Genomic DNA, 21301 nt, shown 5'->3' with positions numbered 1-21301 from the left:
CCTCCAGTACTACAGGTACTAGTACTGTAAACTCCTCCAGTACTACAGGTGTTAATACTGTAAACTCCTCCAGTACTACAGGTGTTAATACTGTAAACTACTCCAGTACTACAGGTACTAGTACTGTAAACTACTCCAGTACTACAGGTACTAATACTGTAAACTCCTCCAGTACTACAGGTACTAATACTGTAAACTCCTCCAGTACTACAGGTGTTAATACCGTAAACTCCTCCAGTACTACAGTTAATAATACTGTAAACTCCTCCAGTACTACAGGTACTAATACTGTAAACTCCTCCAGTACTACAGGTACTAGTACTGTAAACTACTTCAGTACTACAGGTACTAATACTGTAAACTCCTCCAGCACTACAGGTGTTAATACTGTAAACTCCTCCAGTACTACAGGTACTAATACTGTAAACTCCTCCAGTACTACTACTGTAAACTCCTCCAGTACTACAGGTACTAATACTGTAAACTACTCCAGTACTACAGGTACTAATACTGTAAACTCCTCCAGTACTACAGGTGTTAATACTGTAAACTCATCCAGTACTACTACTGTAAACTCCTCCAGTACTACAGGTACTAATACTGTAAACTCCTCCAGTACTACAGTTAATAATACTGTAAACTCCTCCAGCACTACAGGTGTTAATACTGTAAACTCCTCCAGTACTACAGGTAATAATACTGTAAACTCCTCCAGTACTACTACTGTAAACTCCTCCAGTACTACAGGTACTAATACTGTAAACTACTCCTGTACTACAGGTGTTAATACTGTAAACTACTCCAGTACTACTACTGTAAACTCCTCCAGTACTACAGGTACTACTGCTGTAAATTACTCCAGTACTACTACTGTAAACTCCTCCAGTACTAATACTGTAAACTACTCCAGTACTACAGGTACTAATACTGTAAACTCCTCCAGTACTACTACTGTAAACTCCTCCAGTACTAATACTGTAAACTACTCCAGTACTACTACTGTAAACTCCTCCAGTACTACAGGTTCTACTACTGTAAACTCCTCCAGTACTACAGGTACTAATACTGTAAACTACTCCAGTACTACAAGTAATAATACTGTAAACTCCTCCAGTACTGCAGTTAATAATACTATAAACTCCTCCAGTACTACAGGTAATAATACTGTAAACTCCTCCAGTACTACAGGTACTACTGCTGTAAACTCCTCCAGTACTACAGGTACTAATACTGTAAATGTCTCCAGTACTACAGGTAATAATACTGTAAACTCCTGCAGTACTACAGGTAATAATACTGTAAACTCCTGCAGTACTACAGTTAATAATACTGTAAACTTCTCCAGCACTACAGGTACTAATACTGTAAACTTCATCAGTACTACTGCTTTAAACTACTCCAGTACTACAGCTACTAATACTGTAAACTACTCCAGTACTACAGGTGCTACTGTTGTAAACTTGTCCAGTACTACAGGTACTAATCCTGTAAACTCCTCCAGTACTACTGCTTTAAACTACTCCAGTACTACAGGTACTAATACTGTAAACTACTTCAGTACTACAGGTACTAGTACTGTAAACTACTTCAGTACTACAGGTACTAATACTGTAAACTCCTCCAGCACTACAGGTAATAATACTGTAAACTCCTCCAGTACTACAGCTACTAATACTGTAAACTCCTCCAGCACTACAGGTAATAATACTGTAAACTCCTCCAGTACTACAGGTACTAATACTGTAAACTACTTCAGTACTACAGGTACTAGTACTGTAAACTCCTCCAGTACTACAGGTACTAATACTGTAAACTCCTCCAGTACTACTACTGTAAACTACTCCAGTACTACAGGTACTAATACTGTAAACTACTCCAGTACTACAGGTACTAATACTGTAAACTCCTCCAGTACTACAGGTGTTAATACTGTAAACTCCTCCAGTACTGCTACTGTAAACTCCTCCAGTACTACAGGTACTAATACTGTAAACTCCTCCAGTACTACAGGTACTAATACTGTAAACTACTCCAATACTACAGGTACTAATACTGTAAACTCCTCCAGTACTACAGGTGTTAATACTGTAAACTACTCCAGTACTACAGGTACTAGTACTGTAAACTACTCCAGTACTACAGGTACTAATACTGTAAACTCCTCCAGTACTACAGGTACTAATACTGTAAACTCCTCCAGTACTACAGGTGTTAATACCGTAAACTCCTCCAGTACTACAGGTAATAATACTGTAAACTCCTCCAGTACTACAGTTAATAATACTGTAAACTCCTCCAGTACTACAGGTACTAATACTGTAAACTCCTCCAGTACTACAGGTACTAGTACTGTAAACTCCTCCAGTACTACAGGTACTAATACTGTAAACTCCTCCAGTACTACAGGTGTTAATACTGTAAACTCCTCCAGTACTACAGGTGTTAATACTGTAAACTACTCCAGTACTACAGGTACTAGTACTGTAAACTACTCCAGTACTACAGGTACTAATACTGTAAACTCCTCCAGTACTACAGGTATTAATACTGTAAACTCCTCCAGTACTGCAGGTGTTAATACCGTAAACTCCTCCAGTACTACAGGTAATAATACTGTAAACTCCTCCAGTACTACAGTTAATAATACTGTAAACTCCTCCAGTACTACAGGTACTAATACTGTAAACTCCTCCAGTACTACAGGTACTAGTACTGTAAACTACTTCAGTACTACAGGTACTAGTACTGTAAACTACTTCAGTACTACAGGTACTAATACTGTAAACTCCTCCAGCACTACAGGTGTTAATACTGTAAACTCCTCCAGTACTACAGGTACTAATACTGTAAACTCCTCCAGTACTACTACTGTAAACTCCTCCAGTACTACAGGTACTAATACTGTAAACTACTCCAGTACTACAGGTACTACTGTTGTAAACTTGTCCAGTACTACAGGTACTAATCCTGTAAACTCCTCCAGTACTACTGCTTTAAACTCCTCCAGTACTACAGGTAATAATACTGTAAACTTCTCCAGCACTACAGGTACTAATACTGTAAACTTCATCAGTACTACTGCTTTAAACTACTCCAGTACTACAGCTACTAATACTGTAAACTACTCCAGTACTACAGGTACTACTGTTGTAAACTTGTCCAGTACTACTACTGTAAACTCCTCCAGTACTACAGGTACTAATCCTGTAAACTCATCCAGTACTACTGCTTTAAACTACTCCAGTACTACAGGTACTAATACTGTAAACTTCTCCAGTACTACAGCTATTAATACTGTAAACTTCTCCAGTACTACAGGTACTAATACTGTAAACTCCTCCAGTACTACAGGTACTAATACTGTAAACTACTCCAGTACTACAGGTACTACTGTTGTAAACTCGTCCAGTACTACTACTGTAAACTCCTCCAGTACTACAGGTACTAATCCTGTAAACTCCTCCAGTACTACAGTTAATAATACTGTTAACTCCTCCAGTACTACAGGTACTAATACTGTAAACTCCTCCAGTACTACAGGTAATAATACTGTAAACTCCTCCAGTACTACAGGTAATAATACTGTAAACTCCTCCAGTACTACAGCTACTAATACTGTAAACGTCTTCAGCACTACAGGTACTAATACTGTAAACTACTCCAGTACTACAGGTACTACTGTTGTAAACTCGTCCAGTACTAATACTGTAAACTACTCCAGTACTACAGGTAATAATACTGTAAACTCCTCCAGTACTACAGGTAATAATACTGTAAACTCCTCCAGTACTACAGCTACTAATACTGTAAACGTCTTCAGCACTACAGGTACTACTACTGTAAACTACTCCAGTACTACAGGTACTAATACTGTAAATTCCTCCAGTACTACAGGTGTTAATACTGTAAACTCCTCCAGTACCACTACTGTAAACTCCTCCAGTACTACTACTGTAAACTCCTCCAGTACTACAGGTACTAATCCTGTAAACTACTCCAGTACTACAGGTACTACTGCTGTAAACTCCTCCAGTACTACAGGTGCTACTACTAGAGATATGTATGTATATATATATATATATATATATATATATATATATACATATCTTGTTAATCAGTAAATAACAAGTATTTAGTTGAAGATTTACAGATGCATGAAGAGGAGTCCAATATTGATGTGTGTGTGTGTGGTGTGTGTGTGTGTCAGTAACCCGGACAGTCTGCCTGCAGCAGCCACTGCAAAGCATCCTGGGAGCAGGAGGGGGAGGAAGAAGCAGCCCACCCCTCCTCCTCTCTCTCTCCCTCTCTCTCTCTGTCTCTGGCTCCTCATTGGCTGCTTGTTTGCCCAGCTGACTGCCTTCTGTCAGACGGAGAGAGAGAGAGAGAGAGGGAGGGTGATGGAGGCTTCAGCGATGGGGTGAGCTGCCATTTTCTCTTTCTTTATCCAGAATCTATTCTTCCTCTTTGCATCCTTCTTTTCTCTCTACTTTGATTCTGGGATGGATTTTCTAAAGCCAGGGGGAGGAGGGGAGGAGGAGAGGATGGGGTACAGATTAAGGATGGTTGCAGGATGATGGAGGTGGAGGAGGAAGGAGGATGAGGGGGGTGTTGTGTTTTCCGTCTTTCATTGTCTATTGTTCCCTGTCGTGTTTTTCTTCTTCTGAGGCTGTTTAAAATTGTCATCAGTTTTCTGTGATGGAGAGCACAGGGGAAGGAGGAGGGGGGTGGTGATGGAGTGAGGAGAGGAGGTAGAGAAAATGGCCGACGGGTGATGCAGGGAGGAGACGGGGGGAGGAGATTTAAAAAAAGGGAGAGAGGGGACACGGCTCAATGATGACGATTACTTATGAGAATGATGGATTAATGCTAAACACAGTCTGATACTGTGAGGTTCTGTAGTTCTGTGAGGTTCTGTAGTTCTGCGTGGTTTTGTAGTTCTGTAGTTCTGCATGGTTTTGTAGTTCTGTGAGGTTCTGTATGGTTTTGTAGTTCTGTGAGGTTTTGTAATTCTGTGTAGCTCTGTGTGGTTTTGTAGTTCTGTGTGGTTTTGTAGTTCTGTGAGGTTTTGTAGTTCTGCGTAGTTCTGTGAGGTTTTGTGAGGTTTTGTAATTCTGTGTAACTCTGTGTGGTTTTGTAGTTCTGTGAGGTTTTGTAGTTCTGTGAGGTTTTGTAATTCTGTGTAGCTCTGTGTGGTTTTGTATTTCTGTGAGGTTTTGTAGTTCTGTGAGGTTTCGTATTTCTGCGTAGTTCTGTGAGGTTTCGTAGTTCTGTTGTCCCGTAGTTGTACAAAACATGTGACAGAACGTAGAAATGGAACAAAAACATGTTTAAAAAGCGCTTCAAAGACTTTTTGACACAACCTTTCTTCCAGGCACATCTTTGCGACCCACTGTCAACTGCTCACTATAAGGTCCTGACCAGAGGTCGCGTTAACCGAATATTTTCGTTTTTGAAGGAATTTTTTGAACAATGACTGAAAAATCTGAAGGCTGTCTGTCATTCTCACACAGCGCTGATATTAACCACATGTAAAGCACCTGCAGTACACCTCCCTGTCCAGTGGGTGGCGAGTGTGCATAATTAATTAGTTATTGTTTTGTCCTGTAGGATATCTGACCTCACGTGCACGACATCGTTGACTAGCTGCTGGTTTGTTTTCATAGCATGGTTAAGCTAGCTGGTGTTCTTCAGCATCCTACAGTTCATGCACAAGCACACGGGTATACAACGTGGTCAGCCTTCAATCAGGAGAAACCCCAGAGTTTTCTGTTTCTGACTAACATGACTCAGAATAAAACACAAAGTCAGTAAAGTAGCTGCCATGATCTCTGAGATGTTCTCTGATATGCGGACTCAACCATGCATCCCTTTTATATTTCTCGAGTCCGCCTGTCTTGTAAACTGAGCACACTTCATGATCACATCAAGACATGCATGTGTTGTACTACAACGCTATGTACAAGAGGGGGGGAGAGGACCTCTCTATAATCAGAAGTCCTGCTCACACATGACTTTTGTTGTTTTTATAACAAACTGCTGTGACCTCATGAGTTGGGTTTAAAGATGCAGTCAGCTGATGAATCATGTGACAGTCAGACAGTGTTTGAGACAGAGACACACACACACACACACACACACACACACACACACACACACACACACACACACACACAAACAAACAGTAATAAACAATTCTGTCACTGCTGGGACAGACAATACAGTTTAACCCATCTATAATATAAAAGGTGACTTTTATCTGAACTTCTTAAATCTGCGACGCGAGCTTCTTGCGGCTGGTGAGACGTTTCATACTGACTGCAGTCAAAGCGCAACCTCTCAACACGCCATTGCAATCATTACAACACTGTCGGCACGTACCCGTCTGCGTTGTTACAAAATCTTGGAGGTGCACAGCTGGGCGCTCCGCAGACCCTCCTCTTGCGATTGCGCAATATCGTCGCGCCGACCAGAAGCATGAAACCTGATTCAATGAGTCAATGTGCAGCACATGGCTAATTTACATAACGTTATTTTTCCGTGAAAACACTGTGGAAAGATTTCTGTGAAACATCCTGTCTGATCATATTTACTGTTTGGTAGCCAAAGATGTTGAGAGATATATGTGCTAGCTGAAGGTAACTTCATCCAGCTTTCTGGTTCATTATTATCTCAGGCAACATTAAAGACAGCTGGTCAACACATGTAATAAGAGAGGGAATATAAACTTAATGAGAATCAGCAGGAGATAAAACATCAGGTTCATATATTGATAATGTTACATATTTAATGATAGAAGAGAAAATGTTGTCATACTTGATGACTGTATTATGATGTTCTCTCAGACTCTGCTCTGAGAGCTACCTGCATAGTGACTGCCCTTCACATCACCCCTTAGTGGAACAGGGTAAGCCCTGTTCTGCAAATTCACTCTCAACCCTCACTCAAGGTTAGGAGCATGTGTTCTTCATGTTTCACTGAAGCTTTATCAAAAAGTTAAAACAGAACATAGATATTGACAAGCAATTGTGTTTTTCTTATTGTTTGCTTCTTTAGTCTGAATGCTAAAATCGTCTGTAAATTCACATTTTAAAGCTGATATTTTAAAAAAAATCTTCCCGGGGGAGCATGCCCCCAGACCCCCCTAGGAGGTTTGGATCCATGTCACCGTTTTCATTCCTGATGAGTTTGCACCCCTGACTTACTGTTAATCCTACCTACCCATCAGCCTTTAGAATCAGCGTCGCAGAGAGGGATCTCTCTGATTGGTTGTTGGGAGGTTTCATTTCTCTCCAGCTCTCGACACAAGTTCAGGAAAGCCCCTTGAGCCTGCCGCTGTAGTATCCATTCTTTCACCCATTAGTGCGGTTTCTCCTTATTTGTCTCCTCCTCCTCTTCTTTTCTTTTTCCACTAAAAGACCAAGAGCTGACAACGCCAGCGCCATCTTCAACTTTTTTTATCAGACATTATTCTCCATTAGTAAGCTACCTATAATACGAGTGGTGAGCAACAGCAGTGTGAAAATTGTCTCCACGTATCATAACAACGGACTACCGCCCCCTGCTGGCATGGAAAGTTATTTCCTGTCATGATCAGAACGTACGTGGTGGTTGGCAGTTTTTGCGGTGTGTTCTAGTGCAACTTTTTGGCCATGCCACAGGCGGCTTGCATCGCCACTAGTTCTTTGCCGTCTGCTTGGTGTGTCAAGGCCTTGACTGGATAACTTCCCATAAATCTTATCTGTACTCCTACTGTCCCACATTAAGTCCATTCTAGAGAACTTATTTTTTTATTCCTACCTGTAGTCCAACCGGTAGTCCTTACTGGAGGACTTACCATAAGTCCGACCTGTAGTCCTTACTGGAGGACTTACCATAAGTCCGACCTGTAGTCCTTACTGGAGGACTTACCATAAGTCCGACCTGTAGTCCTTACTGGAGGACTTACCATAAGTCTGACCTGTAGTCCTTACTGGAGGACTTACCATAAGTCCGACCTGTAGTCCTTACTGGAGGACTTACCATAAGTCCGACCTGTAGTCCTTACTGGAGGACTTACCATAAGTCTGACCTGTAGTCCTTACTGGATGACTTACCATAAGTCTGACCTGTAGTCCTTACTGGAGGACTTACCATAAGTCTGACCTGTAGTCCTTACTGGAGGACTTACCATAAGTCCAACCTGTAGTCTTTACTGGAGGACTTACCATAAGTCCGACCTGTAGTCTTTACTGAAGAACTTACCATAAGTCTGACCTGTAGTCCTTACTGAAGAATTTACCAGAAGTCTTAATTGCTGTCCAACCTCAAGTGGAGCCTGTAGTCCTTACCCTTGTAATACAGTTATATAGTTCTGCAGTCCTTCACAACTACAGGTTTGACGGTTGTGATTGGGTTTCTGCAGGTCAGCCGCGGGTCAAACATGGCGGCAGCGTCGTATGACCAGCTGCTGAGACAGGTGGAGGTGTTAAAGATGGAGAATTCAAATCTGAGACAGGAGCTGCAGGACAACTCCAACCATCTGACCAAACTGGAGACTGAGGCGTCCAACATGAAGGTGAGTCCTCACACGTTACTAACATGTTATACTAACACCAGTGTTTCCCCTACCATTATATTAGGGGGGCGGCCCACCCCCCCCCCCCGAAGGTCAAGTAAAAAAAAAAACTAAAAAAAAACTTTTTATTTTTTTTAATTTTTTTTTTTAAGATTTATTTTTGGGCTTTTTGTGCCTTTATTGTAGAGATAGGATAGTGGATAGAGTCGGAAATCAGGGAAAGAAGTCATTTAAGGATACCTTTCCGATAGAAAAGGACAGCTGTCATTAAAAGTGGCACATGAACACCAAGATTCCTTTAAGTGTTTGTGTCGGCATGTCGGCTTGTCCCCACCCGCCCAACGCTTTAAACCTAGGGGAAACACTGAACACCCTGACACATGTTACTTACATGTTATACTAACACCCTGACACACGTTACTAACATGTTATACATACTAACACTGACACATGTTATTAACATTTTATACATACTAACACTGACACATGTTATTAACATGTTATACTAACACTGACACATGTTATTAACATTTTATACATACTAACACTGTCACATGTTATTAACATGTTATACAGTCACATTAATCTGGATGTGTAAAGGGTGTTGGAGCCCCAGGGGGCGCTGTGCTGCTGTTCGTCCACTTACTGAGTTCACTGTAGTCGTCTGTTTCTTCGGCTTTCTTTATTTTATATCTTGATAGTTTTCAAGGTTTGCAGTTATTCATGTATTTCAATCTTTTCAGTTCATAGTGTTGTGTGTTGTTGTTTTTACCCTTGTTGTTTCTTTCTATTGTCCTGTCCTTTCCTTTTCCTGTTTCCTGTTTCCTGTATTATGTGGATGAGCAGAAACACACACACACACACACACACTGAGTGAGGTGAGTCTGCATCATGTCGCTGTTTGAACGCTGTAGTTTCATCGTGGTGAGTGAAGAACATAGACACGCTGATATTATTTATAATGTTTGATGAGTACCTGACAGAAGAAAAACGTCTAGTGTGTGTTTGACTATGATACCCCCTGTGTTCACATCAGGAAACATGATGATGTATGATATGATGTCACATGACTTTCCTCCTTAAACAGGAAGTGCTGAAGCAGTTGCAGGGCACCATAGAAGAAGATTCTGGGGAGGCTACTGGATCTCAGCTGGAGCTCATCGAGAGACTGAAGGGTGAACACACACAAACACACACACACACAGAACATAAAGTACACTCTGTATATACACAGAGTACATGTATAAAAAAATCCTACCCGTATAACCTAATGTATTCTATCCTCTAGAGATGAGCCTGGACTCTGCAGGCTTGAAGCCCAGATCGAGGCCTTCTCTACCCCCTTCGTCCTCCTCCAGCTCAGCTTCCTCTGGTTCTGGAGCCACTGCAGGACCAGCCGCAGGCCCCCCCACCCCAGCTGCGATTCCCAGGAGAGGGCTGCCGTCTGCAGGCAGAGACAGCCAAGACCGCTGCCTGGAGGAGCTGGAGAAAGAGAGGTACTGCTGGTTGTTATTCTTATCGTACTAGAGATCTTTTATAACTGTCAGAGTACTGTTACTGTGTACTACAGTCACTGCAGCTTTAAGAGGATAATAAACAGTACTACTGTCTGTGTTTTCAGTTCTTGGGACTATGACTGTAGTTTCGTGGCCATGTTTGTAGTTCTTTTCATGTTGGTAGTGGTGGGGCCCTCTGTGATTGGCTGCTGTTTCACAGGTCTCTCCTATTGGCCGAGCTGGAGAAGGAGGAGAAGGAGAAGGACTGGTATTACGCTCAGCTGCAGAATCTCACTAAAAGGATCGACAGCCTGCCGCTGACGGAGAACGTAAATCTTAAATCACATTAATTTTGCCTGCTGTGTTTGCACTCTTAAAGTTTCCACAGTCATACTCAAGTTTCTCCAGTTTCCTCTCCCTACATACTACAGTTCCAATCATCTCGAGATGACGTTGCCATGGTTACACTTTGTTGTTTGTAGTTTACTCTACAGACGGACATGAGTCGTCGTCAGCTGGAGTTCGAAGCTCGGCAGATCCGCTCGGCGATGGAGGAGCAGCTGGGATCCTGTCAGGAGATGGAGAGGAGGGCTCAGGTAAGACTCACAGAGGAACAGGCAGGGGGCGGGGCAAAAGAACAAGTGAATAACCTGAGAGCAGACGTTCAGTTCAACCCCGGTCTCTGATTGTGTGTGCGTGTGCAGGCTCGTGTGTCTCGTATTCAGCAGATAGAGAAGGACATCCTGCGGCTGGGAGCTCGTCTACACGTGAGCTGAACAACCTTTCTCTTTTGTTATGGGGGGGGGTTAGGGTTTCACAAACTGCAGCTGCATACACATGGTGTAAACCATAGATATGAACACATAGATGCATTCTGGGCCATTGCTGTTCACAGGAACAAAAGGTCTATGTGGCCGCCATCTTGGAGAAGTCTGTGGAGGCAGGACGTCCATGAACAATTTAAAATATTCACATCTCTCTCTCTGTGTGACATCAGAACTGTATTTATGAATCAGGATACTTCATACTGAAAATTAAATATTCGACTCCAACCTTCAGTTTTTACAGTGATAATTTTACTTGTGATTTTTTTCTCTCTCTTTGTCAGGTGGAGGAAACTCAGGGGGCGAGCGACAGCAGCGGATTGGCTGGAGCTCAGGTGAGAACTGGCATTCTTCATCTTTTTTGTTTATTGTTGTGTGTTTGACAAATTATCTTAACACTTTTTTTTCTGCGACAGAGCTCCAGCAGCCGATTGGACCATGAGCCAGCCAATGAGGCGAGCTACTCTGTTCCTCGACGAATTACCAGCCATCTGGGAACAAAGGTTGGTAATCTGCCTAGCAACACTGCAACGAAAAACTTGTTAGCTTCCAAAATACTGAATTACCTATGAGCGCTGTCGCCCCCTGCAGGTGGAGATGGTGTATAGTCTTCTGTCCATGTTGGGGACACACGATAAAGATGACATGTCGCGGACGTTGCTCGCTATGTCGAGCTCTCAGGACTCGTGCATCGCCATGCGTCAGTCCGGTTGTCTGCCTCTGCTCATCCAGCTGCTGCACGGCAATGACAAGGACTCCCTGTTGCTAGGTAACTGTCTCTTTGTTGCTGTGTGTTTTCTTAAAAATATGGTGGTTTTAATGTTGTTTCACCTGTTGTCTAGGTAACTCTCGGGGTAGTAAAGAGGCTCGTGCACGGGCGTCGGCGGCACTGCACAACATTGTTCATAGTCAGCCGGATGATAAGCGAGGACGCAGAGAGATCAGAGTGCTCCACCTGCTGGAACAGGTGCGTCATTACTGTGAAGCATGCTGGAGCTGGCAAGAGAACCATGAGAGGGGCGTCGACCAGGAAGACAACCCCAGTGAGTGACCAATCAGGAGCTCAGACTGTGTGCGTATGTGGGTTCAACTGTGTGTGTTTAACTTTGTGCGTGTGTGTTTAGTGCCATCTCCTGTGGAGCATCAGATCTGTCCCGCTGTCTGCGTCCTGATGAAGCTGTCATTTGACGAAGAACATCGCCATGCCATGAACGAGCTGGGTGAGTTAATTGCCAACTGACAGGCTGTTTATAACGGACATGCTGTTTACTACTGACATGCTGTTTACTACTGACAGGCTGTTTACTACTGACATGCTGTTTACTACTGACATGCTGTTTACAACGAACAGGCTGTTTACTACTGACAGACTGTTTACTACTGACAGGCTGTTTATAAATGACAGGCTGTTTATTACTGACAGGCTCTTTATAAATGACAGGCTGTTTATTACTGACAGACTGTTTACTACTGACAGGCTGTTTATAAATGACAGACTGTTTACTACTGACAGGCTGTTTATAAATGACAGGCTGTTTACTACTGACAGACTGTTGAGAGTGGGTTTTCCCTCCCTGCAGGTGGTTTTCAGACTGGTTTACAGGCTGTTGACAGTGTGGGTTTTTCCTCCCTGCAGGTGGTCTTCAGACTGGTTTACAGGCTGTTGACAGTGTGGGTTTTTCCTCCCTGCAGGTGGTCTTCAGGCAGTGGCAGAGCTGCTGCAGGTCGACTGTGAAATGTTCGGTCTGAGCAGCGACCATTACAGTGTCACACTGCGTCGATATGCTGGTATGGCGCTCACCAACCTCACCTTTGGAGACGTAGCTAATAAGGTGAGAAAAAAAACAGGTAACCACATGATTCAAACATGCCACTACCTGGAACCAATCAGATCACAGCTCTGTGTTTTCTTCCTTTCAGGCCACGCTGTGCTCCATGAAGGGCTGCATGAGGGCGATGGTCGCCCAGCTGAAGTCTGACAGTGAAGACCTGCAGCAGGTAAACTCAACTGGCTCCATGGCAACCGTCTTACAGCTGCTTTAAATCACTGATGTGACTCCCTCAGGAGTGCTCCTGCAGCTTTATGACTCCCTCAGGTGTGGTCCTGCAGCTTTATGACTCCCTCAGGTGTGCTCCTAAAGCTTCATGACTCCCTCAGGTGTACACCTGCAGGTTTATGACTCCCTCAGGTGTACACCTGCAGCAGGTTGTCCTCCCTCACACTGTGATGCCTTGGCTTTATTTTGTTGATTTCATTGAGGAAACTTTTTGACAAATCAGTTTAAATAAGAAGTAATATTTTCCTCTGTCCACCTGTTTTTTTCTTTTGTCAGGTGATTGCGAGTGTACTCAGAAACTTGTCATGGCGTGCTGATGTCAACAGTAAAAAGACACTGCGTGAGGTGGGCAGCGTGCGAGCGCTGATGGGCTGCGCTCTAGAAGTCCAGAAGGTAAAAACGTCTTTCCTGTTTGTTTGTCAGAGTACTTCCTGATGTGGAGAACTGATTCTTCTTCTTCTTCAGGAGTCCACTCTGAAGTCTGTACTGAGCGCGCTCTGGAACCTGTCGGCCCACTGCACCGAGAACAAGGCCGACATTTGCGCCGTGGACGGAGCGCTTGCCTTCCTGGTTGGAACGCTGACGCACCGCAGTCACACCAACACGCTGGCCATCATTGAGAGTGGTGGGGGAATCCTACGCAACGTGTCCAGCCTTATCGCCACCAATGAGGCACACAGGTAAACAGCTACACATAAACACCTGTGCAGGTAAACAGCTACACATAAACACGTGTGCAGGTAAACAGCTACACATAAACACCTGTGCAACACCTGTAGAGGTAAACACCCATAGAGGTAAACACACAGGTAAACAGCTACACATAAACACCTGTAGAGGTAAACTCCAGTATGAACACTCTGCTCCCTGCTTGTTGTCTTGTAGGCAGATTCTTCGGGAACACGGCTGCCTGCCCACTCTGCTGCAGCACCTGAAGTCTCACAGTTTGACCATCGTGTCCAACGCCTGTGGGACTCTTTGGAATCTGTCGGCCAGAGACGCCAAAGACCAGGAAGCATTATGGGAGCTGGGTGCTGTGGGCATGCTGCGTAACCTCATCCACTCTCGGCACAAAATGATCGCCATGGGAAGCGCCGCTGCCCTCCGCAACCTGATGGCCAACCGGCCAGCTCGCTACAAGGATGCCAGTGTGTTGTCCCCGGGCGCCGGCGCCCCATCACTACACGCTCGCAAACAGAAGGCTTTGTTTGAGGAGCTGGACGCCCAGCAGCTGTCAGAAACCTTCGACAACATCGACAACTTGAGCCCCAAGGCGGGACACAGGAAGGGGCGGGGCTGTAATGGTGTAGGAGGAGCAGGGAGCACAACAAGGTCGTATGCAAACACTCCAGTGCTTTCAAGCCCGAAAAATGGAGACGTGTCTAAGAGGACAGGCGAGGATGCGGGTTACGCCCGGCCTGTGTTCCCGCCCAGCGTACGAGCGTCCAGCGACAGCCTTAACAGTGTGACGAGTGCCGATGGCTACGGAAACCGTGGAAAGACCAAACCGTCATCAGAACCATTCTATCCGTCTGATGAGAGCGAGGCCAACAAGTGCTGCATCTACAGGAAGTACCCCGCTGACCTAGCCCACAAAATCCGGAGCGCCAACCACATGGCGGACGATGACGGGGCGGAGCTAGACACGCCCATCAACTACAGCTTGAAGTACTCTGATGAACAGCTGAACTCCGGGAGACAGAGTCCCAACCATCGCAGTGTGATAGAGAGCGATGAAGACGACCAACAAGATGGCCGGCTTAGAAGAAGGAATGACGGCGCTGAGTCTGCAACCAGCGGCCGCATGGCGTCTGTCCCACCTCGCTATGTCGCCGCCACTGCAACATCAAACTTTGGTGGCGACGCAAACAGTGAGCAGCCGATCGACTATAGTCTGAAGTACGTTGCTGACGCTCCCCGCAAACCAGTGTTCAAGTCTGAAGAAACTGCTGCCACCTCAGTGCCCCCTCCCCCGCCATCCTCTGCCAACAAGCTCCGCCCCCCTCCACCATCAACCAATCGTCCAGCCACAAAAAGCAACCAGGAGTCCACTCAGACGTACTGTGTCGAGGACACGCCCATCTGCTTTTCCAGAGGCAGCTCGCTGTCTTCGTTGTCGTCAGAAGAGGAGGAGGAGCATAGTGATGTCATCGGGAGGAAGAGGAGAGGCGGGAGTGTTGGTCGTGGTCGCGGTGGAAGTAACGACTATCCGACACTTCCTGTCAGTGAGAAGGACGCACACGAACAGAGGCAGCAGAAAGAGGCAGAGAGCCAAACGGCTGCCGCTGCTCCTTCCAACCGCGCAAGACGTGGTCATCATCATCATGGCCACGCCCACCACCACCATCACCACCACCATGTGACATCATCAGGCGCCAGGACTCCAAAGAGTCCTCCGGAGCTGCCGTACGCTCAGGAGACGCCGCTAATGTTTAGCCGCTGCACGTCTGTTAGCTCCCTCGACAGCTTCTCCACGTCCTCCATCGCCAGCTCTGTGCGCTCAAGTGAGCCGTGTAGTGGCGTGCCAAGTGGTGTCGTCAGCCCCAGTGACCTACCTGACAGTCCAGGACATACCATGCCACCGAGCCGTGCCAAAACTCCGCCATTACCAGCAGCAAGTCAAAAAGCAAAGGACGAGGGAAAAGCCCTAAAGAAGGAGGAGGAGAGCGGCGCCGACATCCTGCTGCACTTCGCCACAGAGAGCACGCCACATGGCTTCTCCCGAGCCTCAAGTCTGAGCGCGCTCAGTCTGGACGAGCCGTACATCGCAGCAGAGATGAGGAAGGAGGAGCAGGACGGAGGGAAGGAGACAAGGAAGGAGGAGGCGACACAACCCATCCTCGACGAATCAGACGACGATGATGACATTGAGATTCTGGAGGCGTGCATCAACATGGCCATGCCCAAATCGTCACGGAAACCAAAGAAACAGCAACAAGCAGCACCACGGAAACCCAGCCAGCTTCCTGTTTACAAGCTCCTCCCACCTCAAAGCCGGCAGAGGAAAGAACTGCCGCCGCCACCACCGGAGGAGGTACCTAGAGTTTACTGTGTGGAAGGAACGCCACTGAACTTCTCCACCGCCACATCTCTCAGTGACCTCACTATCGACTCGCCGCCCAATGAGATAGCAGCAGCAGCAGCCGGTTTATCAGTAGCTCCTCCCACCTCCGCCCAAAACAGGCGGAAAGGACTTCCTGAGGGGGAAAATGGCGATGACATCCTTGCAGAGTGCATCAGCGCAGCCATGCCGAAAGCGAAACCAAGAAAACCGCTCAGAGCCCCGTCAAACTCTGAGCCCCTACAAGCCCCACCCCTGCCCCCGCCCCTTCCTCCTCTGGCCCCGCCTCCTCAGCAGCAGAAGAAAAAGCCGACTTCACCTGTGAAGCCAATGCCCCAGCGGGCAGCCTTCAACGTTGCCACAGCAACAGCTGCCAAAGCAAAGCCAGGGTTTGCCTTCGACTCCCCCCGACACTACACGCCAATCGAGGGAACGCCGTGCTGCTTTTCCCGTAACGACTCCCTGAGCTCACTGGACTTTGACGAAGATGATGGCGTTGAGAAAGATGAAGAGGAAAAGAAAACAAAAGAAGAAGAAGGCAGGAAGAGGAAGCAGCAGACAGCAGCCGTTTTCCCTCGTACAAAACCTGCGACAAATACGATAGCGTCTGACGAGCGTCAGAAGTTTTCCATTGAGGACACGCCCGTCTGCTTCTCCAGGAACTCGTCTCTGAGCTCGCTCAGCGACATCGACCAAGAGAACAACAACAAGGAGTTCGCTCCTCCGCCGCCGCCGCCACCGCCTGAAAGGCAGGATGGAGGCAAAGCAACGACAGAGCCAGTTCCTCAGGCAGAGCTGAAGCCCCGCCCCTCTGCTGGCTACGCCCCCAAAGCGTTTCACGTTGAGGACACTCCCGTCTGCTTCTCCCGGAACTCGTCGCTCAGCTCGCTGAGCATTGACTCGGAGGACGACCTCCTGCAGGAGTGCATCAGCTCCGCCATGCCCAAGAAGAAGAAGAAAGCTGCTGCTGCCTCTGTCTCACTTCCTGAGCCAAAAGCTGAAGAGGAGCCGTCAGAGGTACCCAGAAGCCCCGCCTCCCCCGACTCAGAGTCCTTTGACTGGAAGGCGATCCAGGAAGGAGCCAACTCCATCGTCTGCAGCCTGAACGCCGCAGCTGCAGCCGCCACTTCCCTTTCCCGCCAGCCGTCATCAGACTCTGACTCAGTGCTGTCCCTGAAGTCTGTTGGCTCGCCATTCCGCCTGCCAGCAGCCAATAAGAATACAGAAGAGGAGGAGGGGAAGGAGGGGAAGCGAGGGGGCCGGATCCTGAAGGGGGGGGAACGCACCACATTGGAAGCCAAAAAGAAAAAGGAAGAAGAAGAAGAAGAGGAGGAGTCAAAGGCCGTGAGAGGCGGGAAAAAGGTGTACAGGAGTCTGATCACGGGTAAACCAAGGGCGGAGCCAGCAGCAAGGGGGCGGAGCAAACCAAGAGCAGCCGCTGTGTCTAAAGCTCCAGGAAGCAGTGACGGTGCTGACAGGGGGGGCGGGTCTTCTCGAGACTCAACGCCATCACGCTCCTCCTCAGCAGCCAATCAGAAAGGAGGGAAGCTGTCACAACTGCCACGCACCGGCTCTCCAGGAAGTGCATCATCGTCCTCGTCAGCATCAAAAACAGCCAAACAAAGTGGAGCAGCACGGAGCGGCGGCGTCCCGCGGAGTGAGTCTGCATCACGGCTCAGCAGCTCCAAGAAGCAGAAGGCGGAGCCAGAGAAACCGACGCTCGTCCGTCAGTCGACCTTCATCAAAGAAGCTCCGAGCCCAACGCTGAAGAGGAAGCTGGAAGAGTCTGCAGCAGTGACTTTAGAGTCACCGTCGAGCCCAGAGACGCCGTTACCATCAACAACCAGGAGACACGATATCAACCGCTCACACTCTGAAAGCCCGTCACGGCCACAGGAAGTGACATCATCACGATTCAGCCGCACCGGCACCTGGAAAAGGGAAAGTAGTAGTAGTGGTGGTGGTGGGGGAGGAGGAGGAGGAGGGAAGCATTCCACATCCCTGCCACGCGTGGGGACATGGAAGAGGACAGGAAGCTCGTCTTCTGTGCTGTCAGCATCATCCGAGTCCAGTGAGAAGGGGCGGAGCGAGGAGGAGAGCGCCGCCAGGTCAAAGGGAACCTGGAGGAAGACAAAGAGCGGCAGCAGTGATGTGTCAGGTGGGAGGAGCTTCACAGAGAAATCAGAAGATGTTTGGGTTCGTCTGGAGGATTGCCCCGTCAACAACCCACGATCCACCTCTGCCTGTTCAGCTCGCTCTCCGACCACGGCCAATGCCCCGCCTGTCATCGACAGCCCCGCCCCCTCCAAGATCCCCTCCTCCTCCTCCTCTTCCTCCTCGTCCAACCTCAACCTGCGACGGAGCTGTGAGAGCCTTGACGATAAGCCCCCACCTGAGTGCAATCAACAACAACAAAATCAACAACAAAATCAACAACAACCACCCTCGCAGCATCAGCGAGGTCAGCAGCGTAGTGGCGCCGTGGCGGCTCGAGTCAGCCCCTTCAACTATACACCGAGCCCGAGGAAGAGCAACCCTGATGTCACTACCACAGCCACGCCCACAACTACCACATCATCGTCCACCACACCGACACGACCCTCTCTCATCCCGACACCTGTCACTAAGAAACGGGAGCCTAAAGGCGGGGAAGGTGGCGCCGGCAGCAGCGGTGGTGGCGGTGAGCGCGGCTCTTACATCGTGACTTCAGTGTGAAAACGACAAAATGGAGGATGTGTAAATATGGCAGTCAGAAAGTGTTTGTGAACTGAACTTTGCAAAGAAGAGAGTCAGTATCTAAGTGCTAGCCCCCCTTTCTCTTACCCGCCTTCTCTTTCCTCATTGGTTACTCTCACCTGTCAGTCAAGCTTCTTCATTCAATGAGAGAGAACTTTACAAATTAACTTTTTATGTTTTTATACCACTAAAATGATGTGTAGCGCTTAGATCCACCCCTTTCTGCCTGTGCCCCTGCATGGTCCCGCCCCCTACCTTAATGATGACAGTTACCATGGTGACATAACGATGATGATGACGATTCAATGTTACTGCTAGCTGTAGCGTGTTTTGGAAGATACCATGTTTTTTTAATGGTTTGGTCCTGAAAAGTTGAGTTTTTCTCCACGTTAGTTAAAACACACCATGTGATCATTTTGAATCTGAGTCTTGTGATTGGTTGAGATTCTTCCTCATCTTTGAATTTTAACGAACTCGGATAAAAATTCAATTTTTCAGAAGTTCTTCTCACAGAGTTTTTTTTTTTTTTATTCAGAGAGGAAAGTTTGCTGTCGTGTAAACCTGAAACTTTAAGACCCTGCTTTGAGAGAACACTTCAAACGTTCCTGTAATTTCTGCTGAATTTTAAAGGTTTTGGTCTGCAGGTCTGTTAACGTCCCACTCTGTCGCCTTGGCAACAAATAACACTGTAAAAATGTAAGTTATTGCTGTAAAACCTTAAAACCTTTTAACTTTGAAGCACATAATTTAAAACAAAAAATGAGTTTTGCCAAAAATGTTTGACAGTGTTGCTGATGGCTGAAACTTTCACTGTTTTTATGTTGGAGGAAAAGTTTGAGATGAAAATGTTAAACTGAAGATGGACAATAAAATTCAACGATTAGGTGCAAACCGACTCGTGTTGTCTTGTGGTTCACTTTTGATTTCTGTCCGTCCATTTTCTTCCGCTTATCTGAGGGTGAAGTACCATAAATCAACCCAGACTTCCAGCTCCTCCTGGGGGATTCAGGATATATCATCCTCCAGCCAATACCAGGTCTGGGTGAAGGCCAGCACGCACTGGGAACTGACAGCTCCCACTTTGGTCCCACTGACCTTAAGGCTCGTAGCTATGCCTCTGGACCCTCAACATGGCCCCCTAAGGGACCGGTCTTAAGCCATCTCCAAGTCAACAAAACTCATGTAGACTGGATGAGCAAACCCCTGTGAGGGTAAAGAGCTGGTCCACTGTGCTCCGGTACCATGTACACTTATGAACTTTGTTTGGAAATAGTTTTCATAACGGCCCCTCTTCAGGAGTTTTGACAGAACCTGTCCTGTGCGTTGACGTGAGCCCAGGTCCCCCTCTATGCTGGATTAGCATACCCCGACCCCCCTGCCTCTCCCTCCGGGTGTTGGGCCTATAGTGCGGTGGCTTAGGCTATGCCTGACTGGTCCCCATGGAGGTAAGCCCAGAAACACGCCTTCAAGCTCCACCCTCCCCCCCCCCCCCCCCCCCCCCCCCGTCTGGCTCCAGGGGGTTGCCCTGGTAACCCTTTTCGGGGCGAGGTGACTCATTGCCGTTTGGCCATCATAAGGGTTTTGTTCAACCACTCTGAATGTGAAGGAAAGCAAGAATGAACCTTCTGGGATATATGACTTTGTTTGAATGTGAGTTTCTTTATAGAGTGACGCCCACTTGACACGGTTATTTAGATCAGTATTAAAGGGAAACTTCAGCCGTTGAAACATGAATCTGTATTGACATTGGGTCATGTAGTAGAAATGTGAGTCCCATCGATGGCGGTCTCCATGCTGGAAATGCTGTCTCAGTCTAACTTTCAGTCAACCTAACGACAGGCTGAGAGCTGGAGCTGAGGCGGGTTTTAAACCTCCTGACAAACTGTTACACCACGCCCACCTGTCAATCACGTCAGCTACACGCCTTATTGTGAATAACTCATCCTTCATCAACTCAAAACTGATGAGTCATCAAAACATTCACCTCCCATACAGTGTGTGTCGATCGAGACATGAGCTAATCAGACCTATTTGGTTTTTTGAACCAGGCTGTAAACATGTTAATCTCTGCTGTAAAAACAGGCTTTTTAGAATGGGTGTGTATGTGACTTCCTGTACTTCTGCAGCCAGCCTCTAGTGGACACTCGAGGAACTGCAGGGTTTTATACTTCAGTATCGGCTTCATTTTTCTCCTTGCAGTGAACACATCACATTAAAACTGTTTCAAACCTTTGTGTGTTTTTATTGATTATAAACAAGTGAAGTTTCTGGTGAAACATCCTAAAGAGAAGAAGGCACATATAAAGAAAATCCTTCAAACAAACAGAAGATTAAATATTTTTAAATACAGAAATAATTCATGAAATGATAATAAATAACCTCAGACTTAGACTCCTCTCAGTGTCATAGAGCTGTCAGTCTGATGGATTTAGGCTAACAGTGTAGGGTTAATAAATATTTACAAAATCAACATAAATGTTTTGTTTCTGTAAATATACATAACAATATAAACATGAACACACGTTATATTTGATATATTTCTGATTTTTAATCTTATTTTTAATCTTTATTGA

At 46.5% G+C, this 21301-nt stretch overlaps 1 protein-coding gene across 2 annotated transcripts in view; it reads left to right on the top strand.

Annotated features, from left to right (window-relative positions):
• apc (APC regulator of WNT signaling pathway) overlaps nucleotides 1-19623 on the top strand; it is a 21604-nt gene extending 1981 nt beyond the window's left edge. The window contains exons 1-17 of one of the 2 annotated variants that reach the window (XM_061061783.1): nucleotides 4328-4417; nucleotides 8402-8554; nucleotides 9642-9729; nucleotides 9843-10050; nucleotides 10271-10379; nucleotides 10533-10646; nucleotides 10755-10817; nucleotides 11159-11209; nucleotides 11291-11377; nucleotides 11466-11643; nucleotides 11717-11917; nucleotides 11999-12094; nucleotides 12567-12706; nucleotides 12795-12872; nucleotides 13208-13324; nucleotides 13397-13611; nucleotides 13817-19623. In XM_061061783.1, coding sequence (XP_060917766.1) covers nucleotides 8420-8554; nucleotides 9642-9729; nucleotides 9843-10050; nucleotides 10271-10379; nucleotides 10533-10646; nucleotides 10755-10817; nucleotides 11159-11209; nucleotides 11291-11377; nucleotides 11466-11643; nucleotides 11717-11917; nucleotides 11999-12094; nucleotides 12567-12706; nucleotides 12795-12872; nucleotides 13208-13324; nucleotides 13397-13611; nucleotides 13817-18707 — 6771 coding nt within the window. In that variant the 5' untranslated portion in view covers nucleotides 4328-4417; nucleotides 8402-8419 and the 3' untranslated portion in view covers nucleotides 18708-19623. Of the gene's footprint in view, nucleotides 1-4327; nucleotides 4418-8401; nucleotides 8555-9641; nucleotides 9730-9842; nucleotides 10051-10270; nucleotides 10380-10532; nucleotides 10647-10754; nucleotides 10818-11158; nucleotides 11210-11290; nucleotides 11378-11465; nucleotides 11644-11716; nucleotides 11918-11998; nucleotides 12095-12566; nucleotides 12707-12794; nucleotides 12873-13207; nucleotides 13325-13396; nucleotides 13612-13816 lie in introns of those variants that run through there. The other variant, XM_061061781.1, reaches the window with a different exon arrangement.
• The last annotated feature ends 1678 nt before the right edge of the window (nucleotides 19624-21301 follow it).

This window comes from Labrus mixtus, chromosome 17 (genome assembly GCF_963584025.1).
Source record: "Labrus mixtus chromosome 17, fLabMix1.1, whole genome shotgun sequence".
NCBI lineage: Eukaryota > Metazoa > Chordata > Actinopteri > Labriformes > Labridae > Labrus > Labrus mixtus.
This window is presented reverse-complemented; position numbering and strand designations above follow the sequence as displayed.